This window comes from Dipodomys spectabilis, unplaced genomic scaffold (genome assembly GCF_019054845.1).
Source record: "Dipodomys spectabilis isolate Male_0828 unplaced genomic scaffold, ASM1905484v1 ptg000140l, whole genome shotgun sequence".
In the NCBI taxonomy this organism is placed as follows: Eukaryota; Metazoa; Chordata; class Mammalia; order Rodentia; family Heteromyidae; genus Dipodomys; species Dipodomys spectabilis.
The window spans coordinates 2912262-2936396 of NW_024870817.1; the positions used below are offsets into that span (position 1 = coordinate 2912262).

General features: G+C 37.5%; 1 protein-coding gene and 1 long non-coding RNA gene across 2 annotated transcripts in view; one reads left to right on the forward strand and one right to left on the reverse strand.

Annotated features, from left to right (window-relative positions):
• The window catches only part of LOC122117349, a 107710-nt gene that overhangs the window by 82004 nt on the left and 1571 nt on the right, over positions 1-24135 (forward strand). Inside the window, exons 9-11 of the mRNA XM_042691092.1 lie at positions 10192-10349; positions 12505-12547; positions 14458-14644. Of these exons, the coding sequence (XP_042547026.1) occupies positions 10192-10349; positions 12505-12547; positions 14458-14644 (388 nt within the window). The remainder of the gene's footprint in view (positions 1-10191; positions 10350-12504; positions 12548-14457; positions 14645-24135) is intronic.
• On the reverse strand, positions 6958-24134 carry LOC122117351. The gene is made up of 4 exons (XR_006149125.1): positions 24016-24134; positions 23065-23191; positions 18369-18484; positions 6958-7131 (listed from the first exon to the last, which is right to left on the reverse strand). It is a non-coding gene; the product is annotated as an uncharacterized LOC122117351 (long non-coding RNA).

Below are 24135 nucleotides of genomic sequence, written 5' to 3' on the forward strand. Positions count from 1 at the left end.
CTACCAAATAATCATTTACTGTTATTCAGCACACAGATGGAATCCACTGTCCTGTGCTTTATGGGGTTGTAATAAAATAATTGCTTATAAAAAAACATAATTCCCAAATTCTGAGAGAATTCATGATGAACTCTGAGGGAGACCAGCAAGTACTTCAATTATCAGTTAAGGGAGTGATATCCATGGCAATTAAATGAATGAATTTCTCACATCCCATTTGTTTTAAAATACTTGTTGATTTTCATCCCTGAATTTTTATTTCATTTATCGATACTTACCTCATTGCTTTATGCTTTGCTTAGTATTAAATTATTGCATAATACTATTCCACATTTACCTAAAAATAGAATGCACAGATTATATGTAACCCAGCATATATAAAGCAGCCTGTGCAGCCCTCAAAACACAATAGACAGAAAATGAAAGGTGGTCATTTTTGTTGCTTTTATGCTCTACAATATTTTCAATAAATCATGGTCTCCTATCCTAAAATGTGTTGTGTCTCAGCTAAAAAACCAGAGAAGGGTATCTTGAGTATAATAAAAGAATAAAAGTATTAAAACACATTAAAAGAAAATACTCAACAAAACAATATGTACAACTGTACAATTTGGAGGGGTTAGGGGAGGGAAAGAGAGAGAAAAATGAGGGAAAGGGGTAACAAGTTCGACAAGAAATGTACTCACTGCCTTACATATGTAACTGTAACCCCTCTGTACATCACCTTGGCAATAAAATTAAATTTACAAAAGAAAAAATATATTTTTAACAAATATTCAAGAAGTTAAAAAAAAGAAAATACCATTTAGCTTTGAAGTTCAACATGTTTCTGACTGAAAAGAAAATATGTCAGTTATTTTCTGCTTCTGTGCAAATGTAGAACAGAATAATAACTGACATATTTTCTTTTCAGTCAGAAACATGTTGAACCTCAAAGCTAAATGGTATTTTCTTTTTTCCATTAAATACTAAACTAGCAGATAATTATAATTTTGAGATTTACAAAGAAATATCTCATTAGAGTTTAGCACATACATATTTTTCTACCCACCGTGTTTATATACCTATTTTTTGATGAGAAGAGGGTATAACCTGAGATTTCTGTTTTAAGAATAATAAGCAATACTCCAGTTTGCCATCCTCATTTGCTTCCTCAGAGAAACAAGAAAATCAAGAACATGGTGATTGTTAGGGGAGTTCAAGGGCTCATATATCAAGTGTTTTATGAAGAATTTTCCAGAAAAAGTAACCAAATGATAATTACTAAAACAGTATGTTTTAAATATCCTCTCCACAAAAAGTAATAGGTGAGGTAATATATGTTAATTAATTTGAATTATCCATTCTAAAATTCATATATATATAATTATATATGAAAATATACATTATAGTTACTTATTTAGAAACAATAAATTTTTAAAGCCACATGAATAAAAAATGGACAAAGGAGTTGAGTTGAAATTTCTGCAAAAAAGTTGTACAAATTGCCTATAAGCACATGAAAAGATACTTGTGTCACTAATCATTAGGGAGATGAAAATCAATGCCACAAGATATAACCTCACACCAATTAGAATACCTATTATAGGAAAAACTCTGGAAATATTAGAAAGAATGAGGATCTGATGGTTAGAATGGACAATGGTACATTCTCTATGAAATGAAGGATAACAGCTCTTTTAAAAATCCAGCATAAAATTACTATACAATATATTTGACAAAATGAAAACCAGGGATTTGGGAAGTTATTTGTACACCCGTATTCACAGTAGTAGTGTTCACAGTAGCCTAAGCATTGATAGAGAGGTGACAAAAAGTTATATATATATATATATATATATATATATATACATACATAATATGTATATATGAATATATACACACATGTATACATATAGTGGAATATCATTAGTCTTAAAAAGGAAAAAATCCAACACAACCTGTAACATAGGTATTCCTGGATCATGTTATATTAAGTGAAATAAGCTAGTTACAAAAGTGTAAATATTATATGATTCCACTGTATCAGGCACTTACTCAATCAAATCTACAGAGATGGAAAGCAGAATGTTGGTGCCCAGGGCCTGGGGTACAGGGTCTGAGGAATGATGAGTTATTTATGAGCAGAGTTTTCACCCTTGAGAAATGAAGAGGGTTCTAAAGGGAGACAAGAGTGATGGCTGCCCCAAAAATGTTTAAAATGGTCAATTCCCTATAATACACACGTTACCACAAGTTTTACTTTAAAAATTAAAATTTAAAATTTGTATTAGCTCCCTCAATTGGTTCCTTCACAAGCATTTATGTGATCAATACCCATGATCTAGTAAAAAAAAAAAAAAAACAGAGATCACTGTGCTGATCCTAAGTTGAATTCCTCTGCCCCAAACTGTCTTAATCTCACAATATAGATAAAAATACTCTGTATCTCAATCTCAGTTTTCACACCTACAAAATATGGACAACAGTTTATATTACAAAATCTTGATAAATAATATTATTAAAATTAAAAATATTAAAATATCTGGCAGGTACTTGGCACTCAAGAAACAAATTATTCATAGCATCCTCATTCATCAAGATGGCCAAAGCCATCTTGAAAACTAGCATAGCACCAAGCCTGCTGTACAGTAAGTGTTCACTCTAAAACATATTGCAAAGAAGATCCATACAAGACAGCCACTGAGTCTGTGGGTACAGTCAGACTTTGTAAGAAGAGAGAGTTTGATGATGGATATAGAGAAATTTGAGCAGGTGACATTGAAGGGTGGTTAAGATGTGAATGAAGGAGAAGAAATGGCAACATGAATTATAAGGTGATCTTGATCTGAAAGAAGAAACTAGATTTGTATGATCCTGAGATAATGATAATTATTAAAGAAATTTGATAGCCATGGTAGGATCTGATGATAAAAAGGAATTGGGAGACAAAAAGAGAGCTTTGATTTTGGATATTTTCTCAATGTATCCATCTGGGTCTATACAAAAGACAGAAAAACAACATGAGTCTTTGGTGTAGCTCAGTGGCAGATCCCTTGCCTAGCATGCACAGGTTCTAGGTTCTATATGCAATACCACAAGAAAACAACTAACACAATGTTTGGTGTGTCAGAACTAACTGTGAATGTATATGTGTGTTCATGCATGCGTGCATGAGCAGAAACAGAGGAAAGCATTTTAAGGAATTGGTTTATGCTTTGATAGGTCAAGTGAATCTAAATTATTCAGGCAGGCAGCATGGAAACCCAGGAAGAGGTGACACTGAAGCTCAAGGTTGTGTTCCTAGAGGGAGTCTGCAGGCATAATTTCTTCTTCTAGAGGCCTTTAACTGACTAGGTGAAATCCATCCAAATAGGGGAGGCTAATCTGCTTCCTCTAGTGTACTTACTTAAATATTAATCATGTCTGAAAAGCACTACTACAGCCATACTTAGAACAATTTTGAACTAATACTAGGTGCCAAGTTAGAAAATTAATCATCATACAAAATTATTTAAGCAGAACATTTTTATTTTATTGTATTGTATTGCAATGGTGGTGTCAGAGGGGTTACAGTTATGTAAGTAAGGTAATGAGTACATTTCTTGTCAAACATTGTTACCCTTCCCTTGTTTTCTCCCATTTTTCCTCCCCTCCGAGTTCCCCCACTTCCACCCCCCCCCATTGTAAAGTTCATTTCCAACGTAATATCTTGTGAGTATCTCTGTTGCATCAGGTCATCCTTGGTCCTATGTCTCATCATTTGGTTTTCCCTCTTCCTTTCCCCAAGTCAGATGAAAGTATATATAAGACACAGGCTACCAAAATACAAAAAGGTGACAACAGGTGACAAACCAAAGGGAAAATAAAAAGAAAATGAAAGAAAAGAGAAACAACTTCATGCAGTACATTAAAAACAAAAGCATAAACAAAAAACCCTCTTCTTTCCATATCTTGGAGTTCATTTCAATTAGCATCATTTTATATGGTCGTATGTACATAGTTGTTGAGTTATTGTGATCCTCAAGAAGAGGAAATTCAATACAAAAATTACAAAGAATAATTAAATAGCAATTATAAATATACAAGAGAACTCTAAACGATACCTCAAGGCAGAAAATGCATATCCAAGAAAAAACTAATTTGTAGCGGGGGCACAGACCTCATTGGAGAAGTTTGGCTTAGCTTACTGGGACATAAACATGACATACAATGGGCTTTGGGCAAATGTACTTTAAGAGAGATTAAATAGAAGTATGATGTGGATGTTTAAAAGGAAAAAGAACCATATTTTCCGTTCAGATTATCAACATAATTCACAAAAGCAAAACAGTGGTAAGATCAGAAAAGAGTAGAGAAAAAGGAAGTTTTGTTCCTCTTCTGAGATGGTAGATAGTGATTAAAACATCAAGTGTATAAGTAGACATCCACATCCACAGGAGCCGGAAAAACTCCTCTCAAAGAATCAGATGTAAGGCACACAGTAATTGACAACTCCAAGGAACAAAGATCATAATCAGGAAGGGGAGCTAATGAATTGTCAAAAATAAGTACCTTGGGCCTGGGAAGGTGGCTCAGTGATAGTGTGCTTGCCTTGCATGCATGACACCCTGAGTTTGATTCCTCAGCACCACATAAGGAGAAAAAGCCAGAAGTGGCACTGTGGTTCAAGTGGTAGAGCGCTAACCTTGAGCTGAAGAGCTGAGGGACAGCTCCCAGGCCCAGAATTCAAGCCCCACAACCAACAACAACAACAACAACCACAACAAAAGTACCTTGTAGCTCAATGGCAGAGCACTTAAGCACTATATACAACAACCTGGTTCAATCTCCAACAACAAGAAAATTTAGAAAACAATGAGAAAATGAGAAAGGCCTCACTAGGATATCAGTCAAAGACTAAAGGCCAGGTAGCGCTGTTGTGCCAGTACAATGTCTGACACGTGCTAGAGACATCCTCAGTAAGCGGGGATGGAGGTGAAGGGAGAGAAACCCACTAAAGCCCAGTTTGCTCCAGCCCAGGCATGTAGAAGAGAGGGCTCTGAGGAGTAACCACAAAAGAAGGGAGATTCCAAAGTAAAGGCTTGGTGCTCTGTAAGAACACCTACAGGTTTTCAGACAGGTGTTGAATCCTCCACATCTGCTAAGTGTTGGGAGAGGGCTCTGCCACTTGAATTACAGAAATCCAGGTATAGGAATCTGCCAGTTAGATCTTTACATCTCCTTTCCAAGACAGAGAAAAACCAAGTCTCCTAGCCTCCATCCCACTCTCTCCTCAGTCCGGCCCTAGCACAGTTTCCCTCCCAATCTAACCGTGCCTGGCTCTGGAGCAGGATATTTTCTAACACAGCCCCTCTGGATCTTAGTGAGATTGTGGTGATGTTTAATTTACACTTAAACTGATAGGGAAAGAAACAGCTTTCTCTGAAAAGTTGTTATGTGCCAAACACTTGACCTATATGGGCTCATCTATTTTCAGGAAGGAAGATGTTGTTACCTTTCTTTATTGTACAAATGAAGGCACTGAAATTCAGAAATTAAGCTTGATCAAACATCTTTAATTCTTAGAGGGAAAAAAAACCCCATAGCTATAATGAACTTACTTTAAATAGTTACCCTACTACTAATATTAAAGATTCTTGGTTAATTGCTTTCCTAGATTCTCACTCTTCATTTTTATCAGCATCTCTATAAAAATAGAAGCTTGGATTTAAATATCACTTATGAAGCGTTAGGCAGTGTTCTGAACACTTTACATAATCCTTATAGAAATACCATTTTACAATAAGAAAACTGAGGCATAATAGAAATAAGATTGGAAGTCAACTAACCTGGCTCCGCTACAGGTAAATAGAACAGTAGTCCCCTCTTACTCAGTTTCGCCTTCTGAGGATTCAGTGTTTCATTTCCCATGGTCAACTGGTTTTCAAAAATATTAAATGGGAAATCTCAAAAATGATTTCCAGGTTTTATTTTAGGACCTTCTGAATGATGTCATGGAATCTCACAACATCCAGCTTTATCCCAGTCAGATGGTGAATGACTTCTCTGTGCAGCATTTCTGTTCTGTATTTTCCACCTACTTATTAGTCACTTGGTTAATCAGATTGATTTTTCATGATACGACAGTACTTCCATTTATTATTTTTATTTTTGTTAATTATGGCCATAAAGTGTAAGATTAGTAAAGGAAACTCCCAGACACAAAGCATGGAGGGATGGATTAGCTCTAGTACTGTGTAAACACTGAGGACATAAAGAACCATGGCCGGTACAAGGTTCAGTACCATCTGCCTTGGATATTCACAGAGATCCTTCAAAGATGTCCTCTGAATATAAGAGAGAACTACTATTCCTTATGTCAGAGAGAAACCTCCTAGGACCGCACTTAAAGAGTTTAAAGATGCAGAATGCTATGAGAGACAACAGGGTCATGATTGTGTCTCAGTTCCACTACTTCACAGACTTTCTGTTTGGATAAAAGTGCTAGAAGGTAGTAGTTATCCTCTAAGGGGTAGTGTTGGAGCCAAGGAAAATGTTGACAAATGAGCCATGTGATTGACACCAGAAATTTTTCTTCAAAGCAGTAGATGTCAGGCAGCCCATGCTTTAATACCTCTGGCAGCTCCTTCCCTTGGCTCACATTCCAGTGGAAGCCTGTCTGACTGGGCACAGCATCCTGGTTGGTCCAGTGCAGACAAACTCCTTTGGTTGTAAGAGCTGCCAGTGTTTTCTGGAGTCTCTTAGTGCCAGGAAACAACATGGTTCAGCCAGCGTGTATTTATCACTTCTGAAAAATGATTTTCCACACCAGGAAAACTGCAAAAGTACACACAAAATTCCAAGTTTGCAGCCAGTTACCTCAGTTGATACCACAGATTCAACCATGCATCTTCATGAAGAGCCATACCATATTTAAATATGGAATCTTTTATTTACATTCTATATTTTATTTATGTTTTTGTAACTTTGGGGGCAGTACATTCGTCTCCAGCTTAAATTTTCTTTCTTTGATTATAAAGGAAAAAAAAAAAGAAATACCAAACTCATGGAGCCTTGACAAAGAATCTGGTGTTGTCCATGAACAAAAGTCTGATTGTCATGTTCATTTCATTTTTTATTTCCTGTTTATTTCCATCCTTTCTTGCATTCCTAGAGGGGAGATAAAGAAAGCAAATAAAGAAACAAATCAATAAACACATGAGTACATAAATATTCTGCTATAAGTGGTACAGTGATTGGCTTGTAAAGACCAAATTTCTGTGTCCTCACAGGACAAAAGTAGCAAAGGTCACTACGGGGAAATTGCTCTTGCTTCTTTCCTTCCTTCTTAGCTATTCAAGTTTTCTTCTCTCCTAGTCCTATCATCTGCGATATGGACAGAGGCCATTGACCAGAGGGAAGAGTATGCTGCATCTGTCCATGATAAACGGTTCCCAGCTCACTAACAAGGCTATATGGGGCACTTATTCATCAATTGTGCTTCTACTTTATATAAAAAAGCATTTCTAGTTCTATATTTCATGTTCCCTTTATGTGGTGTTTTGCTGTAGGGCATGCTTTTTTTTCTCCTTCAAAGTTATCTTGGCTCTGTTTTTTTCCACTGAGAATTAGTTCTTTCTTTCTGGACTCCTGAGTGTGTAGATTTTCATGGCCACATCTCCAGATAAAACAAAATTTATTGCTATCATATTCCAGGCTCTTCCCTTTTCTTAGACTAGGAGACTAGTAACCACACACAAAAACTTCCAGCATGTTCAAATAAAAATTTTGACTAAAGCAAATAATTGAAAAGTATCTGTAGGTAATTTATTTCAAAAAGACACAAATGTCTTTGTCTTTTTATTCATAGAAAGTATTTGTTTTAGAAGTATATTCACTCTGAGTTGAGGTTCTATGATTATTATTACTTAATATTTCCTTTTTCTGAGCAGTCTTACCTTTGGAAATACATCTGTAGAAATACTGCTTCCAATCTGATAGACAATATCAACATTATCCAAGGCTATTTGGCATAAATAGCTCAAATTTCTTTATTCTCAATCTATAGCTTGTGGACATCACTAAACCATTCCTTGTTAAATCTCTTCAGCATCCCTGCTATTTTAATCAATCCTGCACACATGAAGCAGCTGAACCTATGAATTAACTCAGAATAGAAAATGCAGCTAGAGATTTTTTTGTGCCTTGGAAAGGAGAATATAAAGTTGTGTGGAAAAGAGTATTCATTGTTCTCAGCACTGCCATAAGAGGGGTTTTTGGCAGAATTGTACAGAGGGAACCAAACAGAAGCAATTTAAGGATCATTGCCAAACAGAGGGATTGAGTTTTGCTTAAGGCAGTAGTTAAAAAAAATAACACATGGCAGTAAAATAGAATTCCTAGTTGTCCTTTATCTCAAGAAAACATGTGGGACCATAATGAGGGCAGTATTAGGAGTAGTACAAATGAAGACCTTTCCTACTTCTCGATCTCAGAAATGGAGTTTAGAAGTTCTTGGGCTGGTGAACCTTAGGAAACAGTAAGATGAGTAAGCACAGATGTAAGAATGTCCACACTTGCTGCATGGACTCTGTGACCAAAGCTTTTTGCAGCTGTTCCCAGGGTCACAGCAAGCTCACTACCAAAGAAAATGAGGCAGTGACTGACATTAGTGAAAATGGAATCTGGCCCATGATGAAAACCAAAAATCCAGACATCATTTGTTCTCACATACATGTAACTTAAACAGAGAGGAAAAGGCCTCTTAAGTGACTTCAGTTACAATTCTTGATTATATGACAGGAGTCATGTAAGTAAATTCCTTTGAATTCTGCTATAACACATGAAGCAATATTCAACAGCTCTGGCCTTAAAGGAAATGCAAATCAAAACAACACTGAGATTCCACTTCACTTCAGTTAGAATGGCCATTATCAAGAAAATTAACAGTAACAAATGCTGGCATGTATGTGGCCAAAAGGGAACACTGTTAGTGGGAATGTGAGTTTGCTCAACCACTTTGGAAAGCAATTTGGTAGTTCCTCAAATGATTAAACATAGAGCTACCCTATAACCCAGCAATTTCACTGGCAATTTACCCAACAGGGTACAAACAAGGCTACCCTAAAGCTACCAGAACAACCATGTTCATTGTAGCATTATTTACCATAGCAAAGATATGGGATCAAACTAGATGCCCCTTGACAGAAGAATGAATCAAGGAAATGTGGGGTGTGTGTGTGTGTGTGTGTGTGTGTGTGTGTGTGTGTGTGTGTACACATATACATACAACAGAACACAAAGCAGCCTTGAAAATAATGAAGTATTGATAATACTACATCATACAAGAAACTATGGTATGACTGCATTTATATTAAATGTGGAGGAATTAAAAATGTATTAAGACAAAAAATATAATCTTTGGTTGTCTGTGATGGGGAAGATAGTAGCACAAGATTGCAAATTGACTCAAAGAAAATTTTGTACTTAATTAAAAATTCTTTAACTTAATCACAATGAGAATTCTCTAATTCTATGAATTTATTACATGCACAGCAAGTGACTTTGTGGTACATACACAAATTATCTCAGGTAATTTACAGAAAAGATAATAATGGAGGGAAGACTTTGAGAAATTATAAAATAAATAACAGAAAAAGTTTGCTTATTAAATTATTTTCATTTTATATGGTATGCAAAACTACAGTGTTTTTCAGAAAGGAACTCTCTCAAGCTACATGTTTCTGATATATAAAATGAAGATGTTAAAAATAATGCTACTTCATGAGCACTGGTGGAAATTAGTTCTTTAATAGATGCAAAGAATTTAGAAGAAGCACTAAAACACAGTAAACATGGAATACATGTAACTGTAGGTACCATCTATAAAGGTTATATCACCAACAACAATGCGTATTTTGTAGTACCAATTTCTTTTGATCATGGAAAAATGCAAAATAATTTATTTAAAATGCTTCAGGCAAGCATAAATGAAACATTAATAAAGTCTATTCAAAAGATGCATGGAAATATAGCACAATTGGGAAATTTGGAATTACATGATCTATATTAAGGATAATTTAATCTATAAAACCTCTTTTTAGCTTTATTTTTATTCAGAACTAAATTACTACTAATTTAAAACAATAATTTGTAGTCTTTTTCTTCTCTGATTTTCTCTTATCTGTTTAGTTTTAGAGCAATACTGAATATCTTCCTTATCAATTACAGGATGAAGGAAAATGGCCACCTCTAGAGGTAATAAAATTAGAAGGAGCAGAAGTTAGCATTGATAGCAGCTTGGGGAAACCTTTCGTGTTTAACTGTGTTCCTCAGTCTGGAAGTAGAATGTTTTGCCTCTGTGCAACCTCAAACCAAGAAATGAAAAGGTAATTCATCCATCTTTTTCCTTGCCAGTTTTGCTTTCAGTAGTGCTTGTCCATAGCAACTGTAGTAGATTCTTGAAATTAGAAGTAGGAAATAGTGCAACAAATCTGTAGCATAAGTCAATGAATTAATTATCTTTCCTGCAGGTACAAGAAGTCTGAGTCTTCATAATTCTTTCAGGTTTTTTTTCAAAAAGATATTCTAGAGTACATATTCTGTTAGCTCTCTTACCTCTCTCACTTTAAATCTTTATCATTTCTTTTTCAAAACTTCAACACTGCTACAGTTCACACCTGGAATTCCCCAAAGTTCCTGCACGTGCGCGCATGCGCGCGCGCACACACACACACACACACACACACACACACACACACACACACACACACACACTTAGATGATTAATCGACCCAGTTTTTTGTGGGTATATAACCCAAATGAAAGGAGAAAGTACCTTATGATCTCTGATCACTAGCCTCCACAATCTGTCCTCAGTAATTTCCTGCGGAAATGGGATCCTGGGTCAATTCAATCAATCAACTGAAAACTATTTAAAGAACTGCTAAATTGCAGGGTGCCAGTGGCTCATTCCTGTAATCCTAGCTACTCAGTGGGCTGAGATCTGAGGATTGTGGTTTAAAGTCAGCCCAGGCAGGAAAAGTCATGAGACTCTTATCTCTAATAAACCACCAGAAAACCAGAAGTAGCACTGTGACTCAAGTGGCAGAGCTCTAGTCTTGAGCTGAAGACCTGAGAGACAGTGCCCAGGTCCAGAGTTCAAGCCCCCTGACCACCACCACCAACAACAACAACAAAAAGAACTGCTAAGTTGCAATAGTGTTCAGGACTGAGTGAAGGGTAGAAAATTGATGACAAAAAAAGTAGCAGTATCTACTTTCAATGACATATCTCTTCAAAAGAATTTGACCAATCTTGAAGTGACCAATAGATCTGATATCTCATTGACAAACAATGTACTACCCCTATATGTGGAATAAATTTTCAAATAGGTATTATTTTATTAATTGACACACAGGGAAATATGATAACGAAATATTTGTGGGGTATCTTGCGTGTCCAAGACACTCTTATAAGATCTCTATGTGTTATCTATATGACAAAGAGACAGTCCTTGCCTTTAGATAAGACCTTTCCAAAATAAGAAGATAGGGTGTTTATTCCATTATTTGAAAGAAAGTAAAAGTTGAAACACTCTTCAGGAGAAGATGAAGTGGTATAGGAATTGAGAGGAGAGAGGGGGGTGGTTTGCTATGAGAATGAAGGAATTATTTATGGCAGGTAGTGTGTAGGTTTGGATAACATACAAAGGAAGAAATTAAACATAGGACCGAAGGGGGAGTAAATCAAGCTTTGCAGAGGACAAAAAGTAGTGGGGTTTTTCTTACAAGTCAGAAAATCTAGAGGTGGGAAAGTGGCTTAGTAGTAGAGTGCTTGCCTTGCATGCATGAGGCTCTGGGTTCACATAAGCAGAAAAAGCCACAAGTGGTGCTGTGGGTCAAGTGGTAGAGTGCTAGCCTTGAGCTGAAGAGCTCAGGGAAAGTACCTAGGCCTAGAGTTTAGGCGCCATGACTGACAAAAAAAAAAAGGAAAAAGAAAGTCTAAAAGAAAACTGTGAATGATCGACATGATTGACATTGCGGGTACCTAGCTAAGAAGCAAGACTAGGAAAACACAGTCCTCAAGAACAGATGCTTATCATGCACTAAAGATGGCCAGGATCCAAGGAGCACTTGGGAAAAAGATTTAAGACAGTGATTACTTAACAGTTTTTCCATATGTTGTAGCCAGTTCCCTGGAGTTAATATACCAATTGTTATCAGCTCTGATAGTGCAAATAAATTACATATGTTAATAAAATAGTGAATGAATTTTCTCTCAGGCACTAATTAAACTATGAAGGACAAGGATAAGAAAATTGTAATTTAGATATTCCTATAGGGATGAGGTTTTGCTGCACAGCCTCAATTTGGAAAGAACATGTTGCCCTTCACCCAAGAACTTAGAGAAAAATCATAACATCTGAACCTCACCTGCCCATTCAGACTACTCTGTCTGATGGGTTTAGCAAGATCAAGCCCCTCAAGATGACACCTTACCCAATCCGTCACAGAGTCCCCTTCTTATTTTACTGTCTTTCAGGTGGCTTGAAGCAATGGACAAAGCAGCCCATCCTATTCACCAGGTAAGTTCTCCTTGATGCTTTTTCTGCCTTCATTTTGGGCAAGATCACATTAGATGTCATTCAGTCCACACTGGGACATTTTAGATCTCTGTTTTGTTTTTGTTTGTTTGTTTTTGTCGGTTGTGGGGCCTGAACTCTGGGCCTCAGCACTGTCCCTCAGCTCTTTAGCTCAAGGCTAGTGCTCCACCACTTGAGCCACAGCGCCAATTCCAGCTTTTTCTTTATGTGGTGCTGAAGAATCAAATCCAGGGCCCATGCATGCAAGGCAAGCACTCTACCACTGAGCCACCTTCCCTGTCCCATTTTAGATCTGTTTTAAAAGCTGAGAAAAATGATTTTTTAAGTTAACAGGGGTTTTGCTCAGATCCTATATGGAAGCTTCCTTCCTGCTGTTCCTTTCTATCGTCTGAGGTTTGTATGGCGTTGCTCCCAATCAGACTTCATAGGGAGTCAGAACTGGGGATGGAGATTCTGCTACACACAGAGCAATCCAGTGGCTCCCAACGAGGTTACCGATCTTGCTAGTTTTTAGTCCTATACATAAAATCTGCATTCAGCTATCCTGAGCTGGTGCTGTTGGCCAAGCAGTTTGTTAGAAAATGAATCTTCATACTTAGGTGCATGTCTTTATGTTCATGTGTTTGTTTTTTGTTGTTTTTTTTTGTCGGTCGTGGGGCTTGAACTCTGGGCCTGGATGCTGTCCCTCAGCTCTTCAGGTCAAGGCGAGCGCTCTACCACTTGAGCTACAGCGCCACTTCCGTTCATGTGTTTGTTGTATGGAACCATTCTCACAAATGGTGTCCATTGCCAATGATATCTTCATAGGTAGTCTAGATTGCATACATCAGAGGAAATTCACATTGCTTGAGCAGGAATGATGAACCTTGCTTTGTAACTGCCCTTTTATAACACTCACAAGCAGGACAAACAGCAGGACTTGTTTCATGTTTCCTGGAACATATCATTCAGTGTACTCATCCTTCCTTCCAATGCATGGGCCTAATGAGCCTGGATATTTTTAAGAGGTATCTATTCAACAAATGCACTCAGAATGTCTGCAACAAAGGTGAAAAACATGAACACCAAACTCCCAGCAGGCTTCTACTTCACAGAAAAAAAAATACAGCAATCATAACAGTCTAGAAGCTTTTTGCACTGCCTTATTAAGATGAAAGAGCAAGAAAAAATAAAACTAAAGGAAGAAGAGTAACTGGCCAACACAAGCAGGGTGCTCTGATGAGAGAGAAAGAGCAGTGTCCCCAGCCACAGGTCAGAGTTCTCAGAAAAAGCCTCTCTCCCAGGCTTGTGGACTGAGGGCTGCCCTCAAGGGTAGAGGACCCCCATTTATCATCAGTCTTCCACATCACTGACCATGAGAGCCTAAGGCTTGAGCGGGTCTGGTGCATTTAACTTATTCCTTTGCCCAAGTGGGAGTTCCTGATAAAGAAAAGCATGAACCAGGGGCTGCTATTAGTCACGGTGGACATACCAGGAACAGGCTAAGGAGGTCAATCTCTGTGGTGAATGAAGGAGCATTTCAGGCCAACATTTCTATAAATGGGGGCATTAAAAATAGTCTTTGCTGAGCAGCCTATTTCCATTTCATTTCTATACCTCATCTCCTGTTCTTAGGCTGATGTTCTTTTGATTTTTTTTTTCTCAGCATATAATAAAAGCCAAAAAGAAGGGATGTGGATAGACTTCAAATGGGATGAGGGTTTTGTATGGATGATGGATAGATTTGAGTTTTCTGGCTACTCAGTCACTTGAGCCATAAATTATCTTAGCAATAAAACCATTATGGTAATGACCTCCCTAAACACAAGTAGTATGAGTGTCACTGGCTCTGCAAGTCCAGGCAGTTGGTTCAGGATGACAACTCGAGTGATCCCTTTGTGCTCTACCTGCAGAATCACGTCTGGGAAGATGTTACTGCTCACAACAGCAACCTCCCACCCTTGGCTATCAAAAATCCAGAGTGTCTGGGCCTTCTGCACCGGCTGGATAGAAACACAGACACATGGGTCCAACACTATTGCATTCTCAAGGATGGCTGCTTGTATTTCTATGCCAGCATTCGTTCCACCCAGGCCTCAGGTAAGGAAAGTTTTTGCTTGAAATCATAGAAAAGACATTACCAATAGGAATGGCCTTTTTGCTTGACTTAGCCTTCACTAGGAACTGTAGGGTGTGTTTCCCCTGAATTAGCTCATCAGTTCTCCAAAGAAAAGATACTATTAATGCTCTCATTCTACAAATTAGAAAATTGTCTTCAAAGCTGGGAGTGGTAGTTCAAGTTTATTATCTTAGCTACTTGGGAGAGGGAGACCAGGGAATAAAAATGCATAAAAATGAGCACAACTCCATCTCAACCAATGATCGGTGATGGTGGCATGCATGAGTTATCCCAGCTATGGGATTAACAATAGCTGGATAGAGGAGCACATGTTTGCTATCCTGAGCAACATGGCGAAGCTCAAGTAGGATGAACACAGCCCAGACTTATTTGTGCATAAAAGCAAGACTCTACCTGGAAAATAAGACAGAAAGAGGATAGAAACATGGTTTGAGTGGTAGAGTGCCTGCCTCATGAACATGAGGCCCTACAAACAAAGCTGGGTACAAAATCTCAACAATGTGACATATAGTACGCAATAAAGTACATAATGAAGCTAAGATTTGACTCTCACACTTTTGCTGCCTAGAAATTAAAACGTAAATTCCTTCATTCTTTTGGTCTTGGGTGACATTCAAAGTCAATGGCAATCATATTACAAAGTACTAATTCCATTGTTTTCTCATGGTCTCTCTACTGTTACAAATGAATAACAATAATATTTGCTATTTTTAGCTTCCTACAACTCACTTTCTTCATTTATAAAATAGAAATACCATCTATCTATTTTGCAGAACTGTTGTGAAGATTAACTGAGTCATTGTTGTTAAAGTACCTTTAGCTCTAAATATAATGGTATGTGAATAAAAAGATCTCATAGATATTTATTTATAATATACTTCATATATATTTCTTACATGTATTTTCAAGTTATATATAGTATGTTAAGCTACATATATAGGATATTTTATTAAATTTCAAAAATAGATTGGCATTCTTGTAATTCTTTACCAATAAATTATTGGTGTCTTCCTTATAATTGAGTTTGATAATCTTGTTTTGTTTTTTTGGAGGAGGTTTGGTAATAGTGAGCTTTGAACTCTGGGCCTCATATTTGTTTGCTTCATTAGTGTTCCATCCCTTGAGCCACTCTTCTAGTATTGATTTTTGCTGGTGATTATTGGTACAGAATCTCACAGACTGTTCTTCAAGTCTGGTTTCTAACTTATTTGGTGAGTCTCAGCCTACTGAGTAGTTGGTAATAAAGGCATGAGCCACCAGCACAAGATTTATCTTTGATTTTTTTTGTCATATGAATAATCCTTAATTACCAGTTGTAATCGCCGTGAAATATGACTCATCTAATTTCTTTTTTAGTCATTCATGCTTATATTTAATTGAGCAAGGTAGGCATGTCAGGTGGGAAGGAGACATTTGTTGACAATTTTTTTTTTTTGGTCAGTCGTGGGGCTTGAACTCTGGGCCTGAGTGCTGTCCCTCAGCTCAAGGTGAGTGCTCTACCACTTGAGCCACATTGCCACTTACAGTTTTCTGGTGGTTTATTGGAGATAAGAGTTTCATGGACTTTCCTGCCCAGGCTGGCTTTGAACCACGATTCTCAGACCTCAGCCTCTTAATTTGTTGACAATTTTGAATTTCAGAAGTCTGCAGGAGGTATAAAGTGAGCGTCATTGGAAGGCCATTTTTTATCACTCAGGATGAACACTCCAATGGCTCTCCCTTGTTCAATCAGACTTTTATTCTAAAATGGGACCCAGATTATCATACTACTATGAAAAGAAAGGCACCACACCCTCACACTTGGAGAACAGCCTGTGCCTATGCATCTTATATCACCCATGTAAGCAGCTGTGGCCAGGCTAAAAATCAAGACAAAGTAATCTAACTTCCGAAGTAGTCATTGACTAGGACTCTTATTACAAAGTACCATTACAAAATTCTGATCTCTTCATTGTTAGATCAATTAAGCTAAATTTCAAGAGGCTGTTTCCACAGAGAGAAAGGAAATGTTTAAAGATTGAATTCACAGATTTCTCCGAATGGAAAAGATGATAAAGTATTTCCAAACCCCCTAGAGTTCAGAGACAGTTTCTGATTCCAAGAGTTAAAAATAGTAATGATTGGATGGCTTCTCTTGTTCCTAAAGGTCAAGGGGTGCTCGGTTAGGATAGGAATGTCCTACTTACAGAGCTGCATGCAGATTGTTATGATTACATGGCCTGAAAATATGAGTGGCTGAAGCATCCACTGCAATTTAATGAGGAAGACTCATGGTTACTCAGCTACATGTTTTACTTACAGTTGCTTTTCATTTTTAAAAGAACCCCAAAGGTAAGTTATAATTTCATCTACAGGCTTAGAAGCTGCTGCTTTGTACATTCAAGTCATTGATCTCCTGGCTAGTTCATGGTGAAGACAGAATTTAAATTTTAAAAAAATATTGATAAGTAAGGGAAAAAAAACTCTTTTTCATTGAAAACCTCTTTGCAGAACCTCCTATGGTTGCTTCCTAATTACTCTTAGAGGGTATATGATCTCTGCCCAACAGCCCCTGTATCAGGCTTTAGCTTTCACTGCTGGGTAAAAGCTCCCTGCACTCCACCCACGTAATGGATAATCTATTTTCTTTTTATTTATTTATTTATTTTTGGGACCGGTCGTGGGGCCTGAACTCTGGGCCTGGGCGCTGTCCCTCAGCTCTTCAGCTCATGGCTAGTGCTCTACCACTTGAGCCACAGTGCCACTTCTGGTTTTTTTTCTTTTTGCTTTTGTGGTGCTGAGGAATCGAACCCAGGGCCTCAAGCATGCAAGGCAAGCGCTCTACCACTGAGCCACCTTCCCAGCCCGGATAATCTATTTTCTTAGCACAGCCACCTCTGTGACCACCTCCTATATCTTTGTTGGTATTACTTTATTTCCTCAAAATCCTTGCATACCTACTGAACTCTCAGTATAAGTTGTTCTCAAATGTTTGTTCAGATGCACTCTATCTCTGCTATAAAACAATCCCAGATAGTCCCACAAGCAGATTTCAATTTTCTGAGCTTACCTATACTATGACAATTATCACTTGGTATTTTATCTCACAAGGGATATCTTTGGTCTTTTGTTGTTGTTGGTCACAGGGCTTGAACTCTGGGCCTGGATGCTGTCCCTCAGCTCTTCAGCTCAAGGCTCTACCACTTGAGCCACAGCACCACTTCCGGTTTTCTGAGTGGTTTATTGGAGATAAGAGTCTCATGGACTTTTCCTGCCCAGGCTGGCTTTGAACTGCGATCCTCAGATCTCAGCCTCCTGAGTAGCTAGGATTACAGGTGTGAGCCACTGGCACCCAGCTCCATCTTTGGCTTTTCTAAGGAATTGTTTGCATCAGAAATGGCTTTATCTCATAAACACTAAATGAAACAATAAATAAATGCTGGAATAAATATTTGAACATCAAATGTTCTGCACTACTTACTGCATGTGTAATTTATGAATAGTTTTTCATGTGTTCATTCAGTAATAAAGATTAGAAGATTGCACAGCAAACTCAAAAGCAAATCTAGAACTTGATCAACCTCATGCATGGCCAGAAGTTATATCATACTCCTTTCAACTATAAGAAATTATCTCATTTTAGTCTTTTTTACATTCTTCCCTTAAAAATAAAACACTGTGATTAATAGCAACAATATTGCATACCCGTCTTTCCCAAGTTTACTTCTTGAATATTCCCGCCTCCACATAGTCTCAGTTTTACAGCCGGTCCACAGTGTGGATTAAATTTCTTAATCAACATAGATCAGAAGATTTGTTTTCTGAAAATCGAACATAAAATTTAGATGTAGGCCATGTTCTAAAATTAAGTCCTACGTTCTGGTTATTCTTTCTGTGTTTTTTTTACTCTCCTCTGAATGCTATTTGACTGTACAGACAACTTGCTCCAGAAAGCAAATTTCATTGCATTTCCTTTCCCACCTATTGACCAGTGCCGAGTGCAGAGGAAAGATCTCTTGGGTCTAATAGCTGAACCTTTCTTCAAAATTGAGATAGCTTTGTAAGAGCCATACATATGAATTTTAATCTAGGATTTGTATTCTTCCTCCAAGAGTTTAGCTCAATCCTTTATGCATTTTAACCTGAATCTTACTCTAGCCTGGTATTCATAGACAGCGATTCAGTGTAATGAAACCAAGTCCAAGTGGAGGCATACCCATTCTCTACCCTCTCATGAAGAACCTTGCTGAGCCACACTCATATCCAGAAGGCTAGAATATATGAATTTCAGTGTTCTGAATTTAGAGTTCTTTACATGCTACCTTTACATGCTATTAAAAGGGAAAATGCAGGATAAAAATTAGCATATATATTGGAAGTTTGCTATGCGTTGAGTAGTATCATAAGCACTTAATGCTCCTTTTCTAAGTAACTTTTACAAAATACCTATTATTATTATTATTATTATTCCTCATCGTGGATGAAAAACAGAGAAGTTAACTAATATGGCAATAATGACCTAAGAATTGGTTAGAGACATCGTGGGAACAAATGCTATGTTTCTATTCGATTAAATTCTACATGTTTTTCAAATATTAATTATAACCTACTGCGTTGATTGCATGATTCACGGAGCATTCTGAAAAGCACTGGTGTAAATGGTAAGCAAGACCTTTTTCAAGGTTATGACCTTCACAGGATGGGAAAATAAAGAACCAGAACATTGTGGGTGGGATGTGGAAGAGCCACATCTGGATCATGCGTCCAAACTCTGTCATGGGCAATGTGTAGTGCATATTAGCAGAAACTTCTTTTTTTTTCTGATAATGAAGTTTGAGCTCAAGGCCTTAGGCTTATTTCTAGTGCCAACTCAGCTGATGCTCTGCCACTGGAGTCATGCCTCCACCCCAGCTTTTTAATTGGTTATTGTGGAAATTGGAGTCTCATGTACGCTTCTGCCTGGGCTGACCTTGAACTGTGATCCTCAAAGTTTTAGCTTCCTGAATAGCTGGAGTTACAGGAGTGAGACACTGGGATCCAGCTAAAATTTCTCTTTTTCAAGCAGCACTGGTAATGCTGTGAGCCTATTCACTCCACTCCAGACATCAGCACACTGAATTAGCCAGGGTCTACCCAGTCCATCTATCATAAAAGTCACAGAAATTATAAAGCAGAAGTAAATTTATTGAGAGTGGCTGAGCCTATACTAAGGCATGGCCATTACAGATACTAAGATGCTCAAGTTAAATTAGTCATTTTAATATGCATGAAATGTGAATGCTTATTGCATTCATAAGGATTACACAGAGTTCCAGTACTCTTCTTAATTCTTCTAGTTAATGATAAGTAAATGAATTTCAAGCTGTTCTAACCTGTAGCTGTTCCATTACTTGTATAAAATCTGCCTGGCTCTTCCACATCCCACCCACAATGTTCTGGTTCTTTATTTTCCCATCCTGTGAAGGTCATAACCTTGAAAAAGGTCTTGCTTACCATTTACACCAGTGCTTTTCAGAATGCTCCGTGAATCATGCAATCAACGCAGTAGGTTATAATTAATATTTGAAAAACATGTAGAATTTAATCGAATAGAAACATCAAGGTACATCATGTTATTTCACAAAACGTTTTAGCAATGACACGAAAATTGGAGGACATCTGCATTTGTTACATTTTTGGATTATAGCTGAAATTTATAAAAGTCCTGAAACAAAATGTTAATTTCCTGTAAGTACTTACTTATCAAACAGTCCATTTTATGTTCAGAATCTCAGAAACAGCATATACAAAAATGGTGCTTCTTTTCCAATATTTTTGTGCTTGCAAATCTCTGCTTTGTTCTTGAGAGACAAGCTTCTGATATCACCACTTCATTTGGCCTCCTGTCTGTAGCATCCTAGTTGCTTTGCTAATTTATATATTTTTTAAATAATATTTTAGTCCATTACTTTATGTTCTTATTTGAGATGTGGGCAAACACATCTATTTCCTATTTCTGAAGGGATCTGTAGTATTATTGGCCTGACATATTTTTTAAAGCATCACCTACAATGCTAAGAGGCTACTAAGTGCAGCAAAGGGAGGTAAGAAATGTGAAGGGAGACAGCCCAGCCCTGGGTTCCTGTAATAGCCAGATTAGACATCAAACCCACTTTGTACTTTCAGCTACAGAAATACACTCTGGCATGTAATGTGGGAGTTAGAGAAATAGCCTCTTCGGTTCCCAGAAGGCTTTCCTCGCTGTCACAAGAAGTGTTAGCACTTACACAATATGCATTGCGGGCTCTCATGCGCCTGCTCACATTAGGAAGCCACTGTGAGGATTCCAGAAGCGCCTCAGTGAAGTGCCTTTATATGAGCCTGAAGGGCTTTGTCATTCACCACACACTTGAGAACATTCCACCCCCCCCCCCTTTGCAAAAGTTGGGAGTAACAAATCGTGACTGTTGAGTATTGTTTTTTAATAAATCACAAGTCTAAAACATGTCTCAGAAAAGACATGTTTTACAATATTGTAATAAATAGGACTCATAATTCAGCTAACATTGTGCTTTCTTTGTTTGTTTTCTTCCTTCCTTCCTTCTTTCCTTCCTTCTTTCCTTCCTTCCTTTCTTCCTTTCCTTCTTTCTTTCTTTCTTCCTTCCTTCCTTCCTTCCTTTCATTGTATTTCTCTGTGTGTCGGGGGTGGTTAGGGGTGGATGTGTGCCAGTACAGGGGCTTGAATTCAGGGCCTGGTTCTTCAGGGCTTAAGTTCTTGCTCTACCATTTGAGCCATAGCTCCACTTCTAGCTTTTTGGTGGTTAATTGGAAATAAGAGTCTCATTCTCACAGACATTTCTTTTGGAGCTGGATTTGAACTGAGATACTCAGATCTCAGCCTCCTAGGTAGCTAAGATTACAGATGTCAAACACTGACACTGGGCTGTGTTGGCTTTCTAACACTTGTTCAGAATCCAGTAAGAGAAAGCCCAAACCAGTAAAATTACCTCAAATGAGGTACTGGAGTTGGTTATAACTGGCTGTCTTTACCAGCAATCACTTATACCACTGATCAGAAAATAGGTCAAAAACCTTTGTTGTTTATAGAAGACCTTATTAAGCAAAACCTTACAACTATTCTCAAGAATGATAGGTAGAAGAAGGTGATAATACTTGTTGAGATATATAAAAAGGACCTGAAAGAAATAGGAAAGGTCTACAAATGAATGCAACAGCAGGCAGAGGCTTGTGCTATTGTTAAGGCAAAGAATTTAGACAGAAGAGTAACTATGGCATTTCATTAACAGGTAAGTATATTGTCTAGCACCAGGAACCACAGAAGACAGCTGGGGACATGCTATTTCTTCTTGAAGTGAGGAAAATATTCTAGAATTTGACTATGGTTATGATTGCACAACTCCATGATATAAACTAAGCAGCTGGATATGTTTGATGATGTGTAAATTGGACTATAATAGGGTTATTATAAATATTTACCTTGTGGGCTGGGAATGTGGCTTAGTTGTAGAGTGCTTGCCTACCATTGTCTAGGGTTTGATTCCTCAGTACCACATAAACAGAAAAAGCCAGAAGTGGCAATGTGGTTCAAGTGGTAGAGTGCTAGCCTTGAGCACAGACAGACTCAGAGACAGAGCTCAGGCCCTGAGTTCAAGCCTCAGGACTGGCAAAAAAAAAAAAAAAAAAAAATATATATATATATATATATAATATATATATAAATAAATATAAAATATAATAAAACATAAATATAATAAATAAATCAAATATAATTAATAAATATTTATCTCTCCATCCCTATATATCTCAAGGATCTATAACTGTGGTTTTGATAAACAGCATATTATTGAAGTCTACCAGAGTGCAAAGTCTGTCCACTTCTAAAATGAATGCTAAGATATTCTAAAATAGACTCATTTTAAATGAAATTAAAGGGGAAGTTAATATTACATCTAACCCCTCCAGAATTAGAAAGGGGTTTCCCCTAATTTTTAAAATCCAGAAACCAATTGTTCTGTTTTAAAAGAAAATTCACATCTTCCTGACAGTGCACTGAGTGCTGAGTGTAACCAGAAAAAATAAAGTCAGCCATTTTCAAAGGGGACAACTTACAGATCAGCTATTGACAGAGGGAGGAAAATGATTCAACAGATTTCATTTTTTGGCAATGCTGGGTTATTAATTGTGGGTCTTGCACATGTTAGGCAGATGCTCTACCACTTGAGCTACCCCTCCAGTCTTTTTTTGTAATTTTTAGTTGTTTTTTTCAAGCAGACTCTCACACTCTTTTCCCAAAGAGTGCCAGCCTCTGAAGTCAATCCTCTTAACTATAGCTTCTTGTATACTAGGATTACACTCGGCCTAGCTTATTAGTTGAGATCTTAACTTTTTTGCTTGGACTAACCTTGAATTATGATCCTGCAGATCCTAATCACTGAAGTAGCTGGGATAAGCACCATGGGTCACTGCACTTGTCTTCAAGAGTTTGTTTGTATTTTTGCTTTTGTTATTATGGTACAGTCCAGTGGCTCCTGGAAGTAATTAGGGAATGAGAATAAGAGTAAACAGGGACAGAAATCTTTAAATATCTTTAAATACTAATATTACCTGGCAGGGATATGGGCCCTTTGTTCTGCCAAGGGCCATTTGGATATGTATAACTTTCAGGAGCCATACAAAAGTATCAAAACAGGCAGATATTGACAGGCAGCCAGTCAGAAACATATGTGTCTGTCCTATCATGTACCAGATAAGTTCATGGCCCATGAGCCAGATGTTCATCCATGATTCCTAGGTCAGGCTGCCACTGAGCATAGACACCATAAGTTACAAAATGTGTGGATATCTCAGAGCCTTGTGCTATACCGAGATTCTTCTGGCCTCTAAAACAAAAAGGAAATAAAATCCAGGCCAAGCACATACAGTATAACCATGAACATAGATTCAGGAAGGCAATTCTTATTTTTCAAGTAAATCAACTAGTCTCATGGCTAATTATAGTTGTCTTTTTCATATCATTCTTTGGGTTCCTTTTATGAATGTACTTTGCATATGCACAAAGAAGGCAGGATATGTTTTGGTTTTTAGAACCTGACAGCAATCTCCATCATTCTTCAGGAAGAATGCTTTAGTGATTCTGCCCCAGCAAATACAACTTAATTTCCCTCTAACAATCATACTTTGATACTGAATTTCTTTTTAAGTGTAAGATGTATAGTCTGAGCAAAAAAAAGCTCATCACAGAAAGCTAAATTTTGATCCTGCAGTAAGAAAATTGCACAAGTGGAAACCAATGCCAGCCTTGATACTAATTGCTAGTTGCCTGCATCTTCTTTTGAAGTCTCAGTTTCTTCACCTGTAAAATGAGGCTGCTGAAGCATGAACAGGGGATTCCTTCACATTCAAATTTTCCTTGTCACCTTTTAAACTTCTGCTCTTTACAGTTTCTTCTTTTCATTTTTTTTCTTCATTCATT